General features: G+C 33.5%; 1 protein-coding gene, 1 long non-coding RNA gene and 1 pseudogene across 2 annotated transcripts; 2 read left to right on the forward strand and 1 right to left on the reverse strand.

Annotated features, from left to right (window-relative positions):
• Positions 1–161: 161 nt before the first annotated feature.
• Positions 162–2,224, forward strand: LOC142641993 (uncharacterized). The gene is made up of 3 exons (XR_012845567.1): positions 162–472; positions 809–925; positions 1,952–2,224. It is a non-coding gene; the product is annotated as an uncharacterized LOC142641993 (long non-coding RNA).
• Positions 2,225–3,070: 846 nt separating this feature from the next.
• LOC142605381 (protein FAR1-RELATED SEQUENCE 5-like) lies at positions 3,071–8,111 on the reverse strand (annotated as a pseudogene).
• Positions 8,112–13,246: 5,135 nt separating this feature from the next.
• On the forward strand, positions 13,247–14,069 carry LOC142644718 (chaperone protein dnaJ 11, chloroplastic-like). The gene has a single exon (XM_075819298.1). The coding sequence runs from the start codon at positions 13,279–13,281 to the stop codon at positions 13,843–13,845; it is 567 nt and encodes a 188-aa protein (XP_075675413.1). The 5' UTR covers positions 13,247–13,278; the 3' UTR covers positions 13,846–14,069.
• Positions 14,070–14,765: the final 696 nt, after the last annotated feature.

Here is a 14,765-nt window from a genome sequence, read left to right on the forward strand (position 1 = left end):
CAATCCAATAAGTGACTGACACCTGTTCCTAAAAACCACGTCAGATTACCCATTAATCCAAACAAAATTACCATCTTGACCCTGAAATTTTTTCAAAAGCCCGCCCACCGATTCCTCTCTCTCCTTCTTCAGCTTCTTGATTTTTGAAATCTAATTTTCAAATCCACTTACTCTTTCTCTAGTTCTCCTCTCCCTCTCTCAGCTCTCTCTCTCACACCCACACTCCATTCCACCTGCAACTGCAAGCTTCCATTTCCTCACCGCACCACTCTCCCTAACCTCCAGTTCCGACCACCACAAACCCTGACAGCCACTGCCCAGTGTCTCCGCCGGCACAACATTGCTGAACATCGTCGGTTCCGACAAGTTCGGCCTTTTTATCGTCAAAAACCCCCAAACTCTTCTTTTTCTAGCATCACCACCCAACACCGGAAGCTTTCTTGCTGCTTTCAAAACCCGATGTCACAATAAGGTTTTTATTTTTCCTCTTGTTCTGTTTCTTTTTTGTATTTTTCACATCTTTTTTGTATGCTTTTTTCTTCTCAAAATTACACGTTTAGACAAACAAAAGAAAATCCAGATGAACGTTTGAGTGTAGAAAGGAAACCTGTACCTGTTTGATAAAATGTCTCAATGAACATGGATGCACTCCTTTGTTCTTAACCCGTACCTGTACCTTTTTTTTTTTTTTTTTTAAATGTTCTTTTGGATCCCAGATTAAAGTTGGGTTTTTTGTTATAGTTTCATATGTAGAAACACGAAGCTCCTCTCTTTGTGTGATAAATAGTTTGCTGCCTTCATTTTGCAGATAATTGCTTTGCAGATATGTTGATTAAAATCTTGGTCTTGCTGTGAAGGTTGTTGAATGCAGTATATGTGGTTTCCCTAATCTCATACTTCGTTTTGCCTTCGTTGAGTTTTGAAGGTACTTTGAAGTTGTGGTGTATTCAATTGTTTTTTATGGTAATGAAATATGATAGTTTTACATGATCAATTGCTATGTTGGTTATGCAAAGGTGCAATGGCTACTTTTAGTCTAGGGGATGATGCTTGAATTCTACCTTGTGAAGGTTCTGCCTTCTAAAATGGTTAGATTTACATGATGATATAAATTTGCTGATACCTAATGGTTGAAATTTTGGTCTTGAACAAGTTCATTCGAAGTGTACGAATTCATTAATATTTGGAGAAAAGCTCTTGAAGTGGGCTCTAGTGGTTTTCTTAGCATCACTGCTAGATTTTCATGATGAATTGATGATATCAGTTTGTGATTGGATCCATTCAGGAATTGCTATGGCCATCCTTACAATTTGTTTTTACATAAAAAGCCAGGCACCTTTCATGTTAGAGGGAAAAAATGGTCCCTTACTTTGTAGCTGCTTTCATTTTAAACTTGCAGAGTTATTTATGATCATAATTAATTTCTTTTTATTACATTAGGTTGTTAAATGTTTGTTGATTTAGTTATTGATAGATATGTGGAGTTGACAGAGAAGCTAGATTATTCATCTGTTGTGGCCTTACTTTTGTTCAGCCTCATTCTAGCAATATTCCAAGCTTTTAATGGTTGCTGCTCTACTGATTGCATTTGTGACAACACATATCTTGTACCTAAACTTTTATAGACTTGATTATGGTAACGTATTTTCCAAACGGTCTCCCTCTATTGAATAATGCTCTAGTGACATTATTAATAGTAAAAATTATTTGTACTGCTATGTCAAATATGTCATCTTAAACTTCATTGCATAAGGCTTTGTTGCTCTGCCAGAATTTTTAGAGTTTCCATGTTGACTCTACAAGAATGCTTCTTGAAAGTACCTCAATGTCTCACTTGAGTCAACTATAACTGTAAACTTTTTATTTTAGAGGAAAAAACAAAAACTTTAACATGTTACATGTGCTTTTGGTTATTTATTTATTTGCTAATATTGTGTTTCTTTTGTTTTAGGACCCTACTACAAGATTTTGAAGTATGATGGATAGCATTTTTGGACAAAATTTTTTACTGCAAGGCACAGCTGGGGGACAACATTTTGGACCAATATTTTTGGATAACATATTTGACTTGGACAACTTTTTAGATAGCATAGCTGAAAATTTAGACAATTGGTTACTCAACTTGTAGCAATTGTTTTGGAAAATTGTTGTAACTACTGAAGTTAACATGATGGATTCTTTGTATTAGTAGCTTCTAGTTAAATAAGTTGGACTTGTTCAGCAACTTTCATTCCATTATACCAATGTTAAAAGGGTGGGCTCATATCAATAAGTAAAGAGAAATTTACATACATTTGAGATCATTGTAAACTTCAATGGTTATTATCCATCTAAGAATATTATACATAAAAATGAGAGTTTGAACTTGACGGTTCGAGCTTATAGCATGACTACCTATTTAGATGTATTTCACAATAATTGTAATTCACTTCCACTTTCTAAAAATGTTCAATTCTTCAACAATATATAAGTATTCACTTCTTCACAAAGTCACAAAAGACAATGGACAATTGACCAAGTCAGGTATTGGAAACTAGCAGTATTCAACAATAATGCTCTTTAGTTGCAAAAGCCACCAGCTATTTGCAAACGCCCTTTGTAAGGTTAATTTAAACAAAAGAAAATGAAAACTCCAAATCCATCTCCACAACTATTTGCAAATTGTCCAAATAGGACATGTAAAAATATTCATCCACAACTGTCTTATTTAAAGATGAACTCATAGAAATGAACTTTTCCATCACATTTAAAAATATTCATCATTTTCATATATAATTTGTGTTAAACTAGAAGCTACTCAAAATGCAAATATAGAATCTAACATGTGTGTTCAAAAGAGTTGTTACAAAAGGCATCAACTATCCAAATTGTTAGATATCCCATCTAAAAAGTAGCTGTATGTTGCCCAAAAATACTGTCCACTAGTTGTGCTGTGCAGTTTGCTATTCAAAAAAGTTCTCCTTTATATTCAGAATCTTGTGCATAAACATGGCAGTGTTGCTACTCAAAAAGCTGTCCAAAAGTTCTCCATTATATTCGAATATTGTGCATATGAAATATGCGGCTTTGCTATTCAAAAAACTGTCCAAAAAAGCTTTCTGTTATATTCAGAATCTTGTGGTTGAGTCCTGGGAAAAAAAAAGTACATGTTAAAAGCCACTTTTTCCCTACTACTGTAAAAAGTTTAAAAAACAATACATGTTAAAAGACATTTTTTTTCTCCCTAATGTAAAAAGTTTAAAGTAACATAATGTACCTGGCTGAAGGGTGATATTAATGTATTTTCTTGAAGCATTCTTGTATAACTAAACATGGGATTGAACAACTCTGGGGAAAAGGATGATGATTGAACACCTCCTAAGAAAAAGAGGAAATAGTAACAAATGGTTAAACTTAACAAGCAAAGCTAAGAAAAAAAAAAGATTAAAAAGAGGAAATATTAACAAATGGTTAAACTTAACAAGCAAAGCTAGGGGAATCTGCCTCATCTTTTGTGTGGAGACTTTGCCATGATAGTTTGCCTACTTTCCTTACTCTAAAAACTAGGGGAATTCATGTAGATAGCTCTTGCCCCCTATGTGCTGAGGATGAGGAATCTTCCTCTCATTTGATGCTTTTCTGCACCTTTGCCAGGGCAGTTTGGCATGGCACACCCCTGGCTATCCACTCAACTGATCTTAGGAATGTTTCGGTGCAGGCAATGGCTTGGGCAAATTCTCTTAAGACATAAGAATTTGGATCAAGATAATATGAAGTACCTGCAAGGGATTTTTACTACCTTGTGGTCTATTTGGACACATAGGAACTTGGTGGTTCATGAACGGAAACAACCTAACCCTTTAGAAGTCATTCTAATAGTCCAATCTCTTGTTTGCGTGTATGCGAAGCTTTTGGCTGCTGCTCTACACCGAGTTCATAGTAGTGGTGTTTAGTCCAAGAGGGTTTAAATTCCATGTGGCTCTTGGCCTTTCATAGTCAAAGTGGCTGGTGCTAGATTAAAAAGAATGAATAGAGCTGGGTATGCGTTTGAGGACAAGACTACTCATGGAAATTCCATTCTGCAACCTATTCCAGTCATCATCCAGGGAGCAATGCTAGAGGCAGCACTCAAAGGTAGGAAATTGGTTCAAACACATTGTCTCTCAGTGATCGTAGGAGGTGGTCAACAACAACGAGAACCTTGCTAGTTGGCAAGAGAAGAGCCTCATGTCTGATTGGTCTTATCTCTTAGCTAATGATTTTGTGTATCACTCTGTGTTTGTGCCAAAGGTGGTTACAAGCTGTGTTTTTGCTTTAGCTAAGTTGGCAACGAAAATGCCAATCCATAGCTGCTATGTAAATACTAACCTCTTGTAATGTCTCCTTTTTTCTAGAATGGTATAAAATAAAAAAAATAAAAAATAAAACACAAGCAAAGCTAAGCTAATAAAAAAAAAATGATTAAAATGGTAGTTTTGGATATACCATGTATCATAGAACTAACTTGTGGAGCTTGTGAACTAGTTGCATTTTTTTCACTTCTCATCTTTTCCACTTGAATTTCTTGATTCATTCTTGAAGAGCTAAACATGGGATAAGCAATAGGCATCTCCGGGGGAATGAATGATGATTGAACATCTTCTAAGAAAATAAGATATAGTAACAAATGGTTAAACTTAACAAGCAAAGCTAAGAACAAAATGGTTAAAATAGTAGTTTTGAACATACTACATAGAACTAGCTTGTGGAGCTTGTGAACTAGTTGCATATTTTCCACTTCTCATCTTTTCCTCTTGAATTTGTTGATGCATTTTTGTAGAGCTAAACATGGGATAAGCAATAGACATCTCCGGGGGAATGAATGATGCTTGAACATCTCCTAAGAAAAAGAAAAAAATAGCAAATGGTTAAACTTGACAAGCAAAGCAAAGAGAAAAAATGACTAAAATAGTAGTTTTGAACATACCGTGTGTCATAGAACTAGCTTGTGGAGCTTGGGAACTAGTTGCATCTTTTACGCTTCTTCTCATCTTTTTCACTTGAATTTCTTGAAGCATAGAAGTAGATTGTGGAGCTTGTGAAGTTGATGCATCTTTCACCTTTTTTCTTTTCTTTTTCTCCAATTGACTTTTTATTCTAGCATTGGTTATCCCTTTCTTTCTCACATGTGGTGGATCAAGGATTGGTTTCTCCCCATCTAAGTTTGGTTGCAACTCATCATGTGCAAGATCTTGAGGACATTCTTTACCAACATCTTCCACCCCATTTGTAGCCATCATATACTTTTCAAACTCACGTGATAGCTCTCTTAGATTATCCATCATAAATTTTGTCCCACTATCGGTCAATGAAGCCTTATCAAACATATTATATCCCAAATGAGTCAACATGCTCATACGCAAAGTACGACTTGATTTCTCTTTTGGTTGAGAAAGATCATCATAACAACGCAATCTCTTTTTTGCATCTTTTGTCCATCTACTTGATATATATGTATCGGGTATCTTGTTCACATTGTTAACAAGAAAAACCCTTAAAGCATGGCAACATAACAAGCCCAATGTCTCAAATAACTTGCAATCACAACAAATGGTTAATTCAGATCGGTTAAAATGCACAGTATATACCCTACTACTCATCTCATTATGCAGTGAATATGTGAAGTTATTCTCATGATGGTTAGTTTCAACACAACTCAATCCCCCACCTGAATTGAACTCTTCTTCAAACATTTTAAACAAAGTAATAGTATAAACTTTAGCAGCATGACTTAAGATACCTCCATACCTCATTACTTTTGAAGGTACACCATTTTTACAACGAAAATCTTCATTTATTTCATTTTGGCGCATCTCTATTACTTTTTCCTCATAAAATTCAACAACTTGGATAAGTGTCATGGATGTTTTCATGATTTGATGAAATACACTATTTGTACTCTCACTCCGTTGGGTAGATTTCATCTTTGCAGAAAAGAAATCTACATTTAAGGCTGGACACCACTTTTCTCGTATTTGGTATAACCTTTTAAGCCATGCATGATCCTTTAAATTATGCTTCTCAATCATACCATTCCAAGTTGACTCAAACTCCATTTCAGTTAAACATCCATTTAAGCACTTATTAAATCTTTGATGGAAATCTGGATTACCATAAAGTCACAGGAGGTTTTGTTGGGCATTTTTACTAATATGCCATGTACAAAGTCTATGACGAGACTTAGAGAAAACCACCTTAATAGCATTTGCCATTGCTTGGTCTTGATACGTAAAAACAAACATTTTGGTTGTCGACCTCCCATTGCTGTCAAAAAAGTCTCAAACAACCAAATAAATGAATCAGTTGTTTCATCGGTTAGAAAGGCACAACCAAATAAAACATTGTTCCAATGATGGTTAATTCCCACAAATGGTGCACATATTAAGTTATATTTATTGGTTCGATAAGTGGTGTCAAAAACAACAACATCCTCAAAACAGTCATAATCTAATTTTGATCTACCATCTCTCCAAAAGAAATTTGCCTTTCTATTTTCTTGGTCTACTTGCACTGAATAAAAAAACATTGAATCTTCACTTTGTCTATTTTTAAAATGATTAATAACACTTTGCCCATCCCCAGCTTCAATCAATTGTTTTCTTTTAGTGTGCAAGAAGTTATGACAATCTCTCCTAAGGAACCCAACGTTATTTGCACCACCAAGCTCCTTTGATAAAAATGAGTAAGACTTTGTTGCTTTTATGCCTGAGCTAACCATTGTCTCAATTATAGTCCCATGAGTACTTAGCACCTTCCTTCCCGATCTCAAATTACACCTCTCTTCTGGACTTGCAAATTCATGATTGTGTTCATCATTGAAGTGTGAAACACTCCAAATACCATTTTTAACATTAAAACGAATCCTAGCTTGACAACCTGTTCTTGTATCTAATTTATTATACTTCTTATAATCACAAGGGTCTTCAAACTCTTTATGACCCTGTTTTGAACACAAAAATTCTCGTTGCCTAAGTACACCATCAGTCTTTCGGTTAACCCCTTTTCGAATGCTAAACCCCTTGTTTAAAGCATACTCATTATAGAGATTATATGCTTCTTCTTCAAAACTCACCTGCATTCCAAGTTTAATTTCATAGTGTTCACCCAAATTTACATTCTCATGGTTTTCACTTTTATCATTGTCACCAGCTGTATCAAGAGCATTTTCTGAAAAATCCATTACTAGTCTAGCCTAATCATGAAAAAGAATGTTGAATGAACAAATTGAATAGGCAGAACTCATAAATTTCCATAATAACACAACTATAAACTAAAACTAAGAAAAGAAAAGGGAAAAGATAGATTAAATACCTCAATGGAGACTCTTAGAAAGAGACTATTATTGGAATCAATTCCTTCAGTAAACCCAATAGAACAAAAGCATCACATCCCTGCACCAGTGCCAAATTGAAAGAGATACGGATCAGTTTCAATACCCTGTTTCTTCAACTCTTTGTTTCACAAAAGCTGGGATATATAAAAAAAAAATAAACTTCCTATTTAGGCTATCACATATACAGCATGTTTCAGGTTCTTATTTCCATTTATCTCCTTTTCACACTCAAATGTGTCTTTGCTTTTCTTTTCTTTTTTTTTTTAAAAAATTTTATTTCGGTGATAAGTAAAAAAAAAAAAAAACCATCTGTATTTGCAAATAAATTAATAAAAAGAAACTAAAAAAAACTATCTCCTTTCCAAACTCAAATGTGCCTCTACCTTTCTTTTTTAGGTGTCTCTGCCTTTCTTTTTTGGGTGATAATTGATAAGTGAAAAAAAACCATTCTGTAGTTGCAAACAAATAAAACTAAAATGAAAAAGAAGATGTGAATAGGTATGAAAGGAAGCAGATGAAAAGAAATATTACCCCTTTGCGGCGGATTCTCAAAATCGGCGATGGACTTGCGATGCTCAATTTGGGGTTTTCAGAGGATTCAACTTCCAATCTCGTAGGACCTGCGATGCTCGGCAGTGGCTGTGTTTGGCAGCAAAATCTTGGTTGAGAGAAAGAACTCCAATCTCGTTGGATGCTCGGCAGTGGCTATGTTTGGCAGCAAAATTCGGAGTTGAAAGAAAGAAAGGAGAAGGAGCACTTGAGAGAGAGAAAAGGGAGAGGGAGAGGGAGAGGCAGCACCTGAGAGACTGTGAAAGACAAATGGGTTTTGGAATTTCAGGTTTAGTAAGCGAGGGAGAAAGTGGCGCGGTTCAACATTTTTTTAGGGATAAAATGGTCTTTTTGATTTGGTTCACTGCAACAGGCTGATGTGGGTTTTTTGGGACAGGTGTTGGTAATTTATTGGTTAGGAAACACCAAAGGAGATGCTGAGTTGGAATTATTGAAACATAGTATACTTTCTCATAAACAACAGCTCTAACGTTTGTGTCAGGATTTTGACTTACATTAATCGACACTAAAATGTTGGGCCCAAACCCAATTCATTTTTTTTTGATAGACCCAAACCCAATTATTCATCAATAATGAATGACATCATTTAATAATATTCATTGAGCCCAAGCCCAATTCATCAATGCTTTACCAAAATTTTAATGCATTGCTCCATCTCTGGTTCCAACATTGCAGTATTTAGCTTAAGGAAAGGGTGCTTAATTCGCAACTTCTAATGCATAAAATGCTTGGGAGTTTAGGAAGTAAAATAATCAAATTACGAGTTTAGTAGTATATTGTAATTATCTCAACAAAAAAAAAATTAATGTTATATTTTTATTTAATGATTGAAGCTAAAACTCTAAACACGTTTGAAGTCAAACTTTCTAGTTAGCTTAATACATAGATTAGAGCCGTTGTTGAGCTCGGGTAGATGTAAATCATTGGCTTTGTCCCAACTCACAAGTGGCTCGGATGACATGGTTCTATCTCTTTTGTTTTTTTATTCTTGAGAAGGGGTTTATCCAAAAAATTAATAAAGTAAAGTTCACCAAATTTGTTTTTGAAGGGAAAATAACTTTCATTCTTTGCTGAATTAGAATAGAATCCAAGTACAATGTCTTCATAGCTGGTGGAGGACAGAGGCGAGTTTTCAATCCAAATGATATCATGAGTAATATGCATCTAGCCAAGGAATGAGCCTCAGCCCACAGAGTTGGCACAAAGTTTGACAACAGTAACAGACTTCAACCTAAGTGTTTGTTTGGCATGAATTATTTTTGCCAACTTATTTTACTATTTAACTTATTTTTACTACTATTTATAGGTACCACTGCACTTTTTGGTACTATTCATGGGTTCCACTGTACTATTCCAGCTAACTTTTACCCTTATCTACAGTACTTTTAGCAAAAAAATTTCAGTTTCAGCTAAATAAGCGGACTCCAAACAGACCCTAAGTGTCCATTTGGCAAAAATTATTTTTACCAACTTATTTTACTATTCAGTTTATTTTTGCTACTTTTTTTTATAGCCCTTATTTTTGCTACTATTAATGAGTTACAATGCACTTTTTGGTACTATTTATGAGTTTCAATGTTAATTTTTATCTTTATCTACAGTACTTTTAATAAAAAAATTTTAATTTTAACAAAATAAACTAATCTCAAACGGACCTAACGCTACTGACAAGACATTGAGGGAAACATTATTACCCTCACCAAATAAAGTTCATTATAAATGGAAATCTGGAACATTTTTTATATCCAAGCACAAATATTTTTCATATCTTTTCAAGTAAAAGTAGTGTTTTTGCTTTTCAAATTGGCCCTGTGGACCACGTTTGCAATCACTTGTGGTGTCTCCTCCAGGGTCCAGGCTCCAGCCAAGCTTGGCAGGAGTCCACCTGTTTTGAAAACCATGACAATACGTTGTCCTCTTACCAAATATCCATTGCCACTTGCCAAATATCCATTTGTTCTGCACAACTTTAATGAAGTTGAAAAAAAAAAACAAAACAAAACTCATACTGATAGCCTTTTCCTTTTATTTTTGGTCAAGCTAAAAGAAATTAGTGATTAATGAAACTCATATATAACTATTTGAAACATTAACATGGTTCAAATTTACTTGGAAAGATATTGGATTAATGGATTCCAGTAACATGACAAACATTTTTCCTTTTCCTTTTTATATTTTCGGATGAAAATATATGATTGATCTCGAATGGCAGGGTCAAGTTTTCATTTTAGTATCTAAAATTTTTGAAAAATTCTTTTTCAACCCTTCAAAAATTGTAAACATACCAAGTTAATCCTTCCATAACATTGTCATTATGATTTATGACGAAGCATTACCTAACTTTGTTAAAATCTATCACATAAGCGAAAAAATAATAATAACAACATTACAAAAAGACAAATTTGATACGTTTACAATTTTTATAAGACTAAGAAAGAACTTTTCAAATTTTAGACACTGAAATAGAGCTGGACCCAAAATTTAAGAACAACACGTATATTTTTGCTTTGCCCTTTTTTTTTCTGCTTTAGAATCAAACAAAATCATTTTAGTTTGAAAATGCCTTCATTTAGATTCCAAAGGATTAATTATTCCTCTTTTGGTTTGGTATACAGTTCTTGTCTAATTATTCTTTTTTTTTTTCACAAAAAAGAAGAAGGAATAATTAGACAAGAACTGCATACCAAGTTTCGAGACTAAAAGCAATAATATGTTTCTTTTGGTTTTGAAAAAAAAAAAACTGAAACCTTAAATTAGAAGAAAAGGATGGTTAGAAAACAACAGAGGAAACAATTATGCTGATCTTTTTTCTTTTTCTTTTTTTGTTTTTGTTTTTGTTTTTGTTTTTTTTTAATCTTTCTTTGAGACACAATGATAAGTGTTAATTACCATTATTGATTTAATATAAGTATGCTGGGCTGTTGATGGACAATATTTGTATGGCCCATAAGAAAATTTCGAGTGAAGTTTATAAACTAATCTTAATGATTAGTTCTTTCACTTCACTGGTGTAAAAAGAACTCCAAATTATGAAATTGCTGATTTTTTTTTAATGAATAATATAGATTAGATATAACAAACACTAGAAGACAATTTATATCTCAAAGTTGATCACTTCACCGCGGATTGAGAATAATAAGAGTTGATAGAATTCTAAAAAAAAAAAAAAGAAAGATATATACATATACATATATATATATATAAATAATTATTTCATGGAGACACAATGACAACGAAGCATCATATTCTTTGATTATTGTAAACTAATAAAATGAATTACAAAACTTACGTAAAAAAGAATTGAATTAGAAAAAGGGAGCCAACACTAACTACCAATGATTCTTTTTTTTTTGAGAAGAAACTACCAATGATTCTATTTATGAGACTTATCCAACTTAGTGACATGTCATAGAAGATCATATATTATAAAACCAAACAGTATTTTGTGGAGCATACAAATTTCATATGTGGCCCATTCTTGCCCAAAAAAAAAAAAAATCCATGGCATCCAAGCCAAGTAGTTCTAATGTGGAGTCAAACAACTACACCAAGATAAATGATTCCATAATTCGATTATCATACTCATCTCTTGGAAGAAATTGCAAAACATGAGAGAAATAAAAGTGATTTCATAACTTGTTTCCTCCTCAATGTCTGGCTAATGATTAAAAAAAAAACAATTATATTGTTTCGAAGAAGAAAATTCAAGTTAAGCAACACTTGCCAAAGGTCCTGTAGGTTGTAGATTTTTTTTTTTTTTTTTTGAGAAGTCTGTAAGCTGTAATTGAATTGACATCTTTTCATATACAAAATACTTAAAATATAAAGGTAAAATAGTTTGAGTTACAAAAATTAATAACATATTTTAATTATCTTTTAGTGGAGACTATGGTTATTAAAAGTGTTGTTATTATTGTCCTATAACAGATAACTTTGTCTATTGAATTCAAATTATTTGCCTAAACAATAAATATTCATTTTCTTCTTATCTAGTCCCACCAAGTAGATAGACAAAAACAAAATTTCAACCAATAAAAGTCACAAGAAGAACCAAATTGAAAGAACTGTATTGGCTTTATCCTTTTCTTTCTGAGTAAAAATTCTCACCTGGCTCATCCGATGGCCGTAGAAGTAACTAGAAGAATCCATGTTCTAGACAACTCGACCAATCAATTTTCGAGTTGAATTTTTGATACACAACTTCGGAAAATATTTATGGACCGACCGTATTCTTAATCTTAAACATTAAAAAGTAATATATTGAAAAAAAAAACATATTTATAGAAAGTACTCCCTGTGTTTATGGAATGGAAAAATGAAAAAGTGGGACCTATGACACAATGAGGGGGTATATGCCTATCCATATTAGCGGTTTGCTGAATCAGCATAGTACAGCATCCAATGGATAAGACTTTTTTTTTCCCAGTTCAAGCAATGGATAAGCTTTTGACAATCAATGTCCACAATAACAATCAACCATTCTCAAAAAAAAAAAAATCATCCATGGACCTTACCCTACAAATCAATGTAATCCATTTCCTTATATTTCCTTTTCAAAAAGTGGATAATATTTTTCACAAAATCATATTCAACTGTCTTGTGTCCTTTTTTATTTTAAAAATTAGTTATTTTATATAAGAAAAGAAGAAAAAAAGTGTGACGGATTACGGCTAGTAAAGCATAATACGGAATCTTAGATTGGGATAGAGACTTATATTCTTATAATTAGTACATTATAAAAATAAGACTCAATTAAAAAAAATAATATTATTACTATTAAGAGCATTTACATTGGCTTATGTAAAACTTTTTTTTCTACATTAGAATAATAACCTATCTTTTTTATTTTACATTATCACTTTCAAAACATCAATATTTGATTATAAAAAAAAAATCAATTCTCTATTTAAAATTCAATTTTATTTAAATATTCTTTTCACATTCATGTTTTTTAATACTATTTTCTCCACTTTTTTAGAATAGCCATTTTTCCACCACTTCTCAAGACAACAGTGCTCACTTAAAAAAAAAAACCAAAAATTATTTGAGGTTGAACAATATTCTCTAGCACTGAGATGCTTAGGGAAGCATAAGTGTGATTTATTTTTTTTGAATATATATATATATGTGTGTGTGTGTGTGTGTGTGTGTGTGTGTGTGTGTGTGTGTGTGTGTGTGTGTGTATAGGGATATATTTTCTATATTGGTCTCTTATTATAATAGATCACGTCAACTGTTAAGGAAAAAACAAAATGAAAAAAGTATTATCTCCTGGCCTTAGCCTTTCCTTATTTTCATTTCTATATAAACCCCCCCTATAGGCACACTTCAAACTCACAACCCAGCCAGCCTCTTCAATGTTTGCCTCATCTCCAAGCTCTTTCATCCAATACCCATTTCAACTCTCCTCCTCAAAAGCCATTCTAAACACCAAAACCAAACAACTTCACACAGCACCACCACCATCTACCACTCTTAAATTTCGTCCACACAAAACCATTTCTGCTTACAGCACAACAGGGACCAAGAGACCACACAACCTTAACTTTCAAACTGAACATCAAATGGCTTCAACATCATCTCTGTACGAAGTACTTGGGATCCCCATGAGCGCTAGTGGCCACGAGATCAAATCTGCTTATAGAAAGCTAGCAAGAATGTGTCACCCTGATGTGGTGTCAATCAATCAGAAAGAAACATCGGCCAATGAGTTCATGAAAATCCATGCAGCGTATTCAACTCTGTCTGACCCTGATAAGCGTGCCAATTATGATAGAGAAATCTATGGCCATCGAAGAGGGTCTTATTATGGCTCTGCTTCCACTATGACATCATCGGCCGGAGCTGCGGCGGCGGCGGCGGCGGCGATGTCGGGTTTTTCTGGATATTCTAGGAGGACTTGGGAGACTGATCAGTGTTGGTAGCTAATTAGTAGAATGTTGTATGTATATGTCATCTTGTTCTTCACTTTTTTTGTGATCAATTTTTCTCAAAATTGGTTGAAGACAGAGTAGGGAGAAGTGAGAACAGGGTAAAACGATGCCGTTTTTATTATAGGCATACGTGGTTTTTTTAGAGATAAGGGCCTTGGGAAATGTTGTGTCATGTAATATAAGCTTGTATTTCTATTGATTCCCTTTTTGGCATAGTCTCTCTCTCTCTCTCTCTCTCTCTCTCTCTCTCTCCATGTGCTAAGATGATCCAACTTTGAAGGCTATTTGAATAAGACGGTTGAGGGAATCCAAAAACCACTAATATATGTAAGGGTTAATAAGATTATGATTCAATCCAATAATGAATAACAATAGTTCAATGACATTGTTGATTTTCTTAAAGGAAAGAATAAAATCCACACTCCATTTGTAGTAGGAAATAAAATAAGAATAACTTTTTGAATGATAACTTAAATATTTAAATAACTGAATGAAAGTAATGTTCTATGCAATAATGGATACTAAAAGATGAGGCATGTTACTCATAAAAGTAATAACAAGATAGAAATAGTGCTCAAAAAGCACCCTTCCATCTCTTACATGACCAGCTTAACCTAGAATTGATTAGTTACTGTTTTATAGGTGTGACACCCGATATGTTATTTTAATATTGTTGGTCGTTGAAGTCATTGGATGTGGCAATTTATAGCCACCCTAGGATCGACAACCATAACAAAGCTACGGATTAAGTTTGCATCTCTCTAGTAAAGTGCAACATTGCTGAAAAGTAGTTTTCTTTTTCCGTTGTGCGTCATGCAATGAGCTTGAATATTTGGTTTACGTGAAGGCTAATTTAGGCTATAGAAAGAGAAAGTTTAGCGACAACTTTTGTGTCGCTATTTATACTGTAA

Source organism: Castanea sativa, chromosome 7 (assembly GCF_040712315.1).
Source record: "Castanea sativa cultivar Marrone di Chiusa Pesio chromosome 7, ASM4071231v1".
In the NCBI taxonomy this organism is placed as follows: Eukaryota; Viridiplantae; Streptophyta; class Magnoliopsida; order Fagales; family Fagaceae; genus Castanea; species Castanea sativa.

Bases quoted from the DNA above. Each gene is read 5' to 3' on its own strand.
- LOC142644718 (XM_075819298.1), top strand. From the start codon at position 13,279: ATGTTTGCCTCATCTCCAAGCTCTTTCATCCAATACCCATTTCAACTC.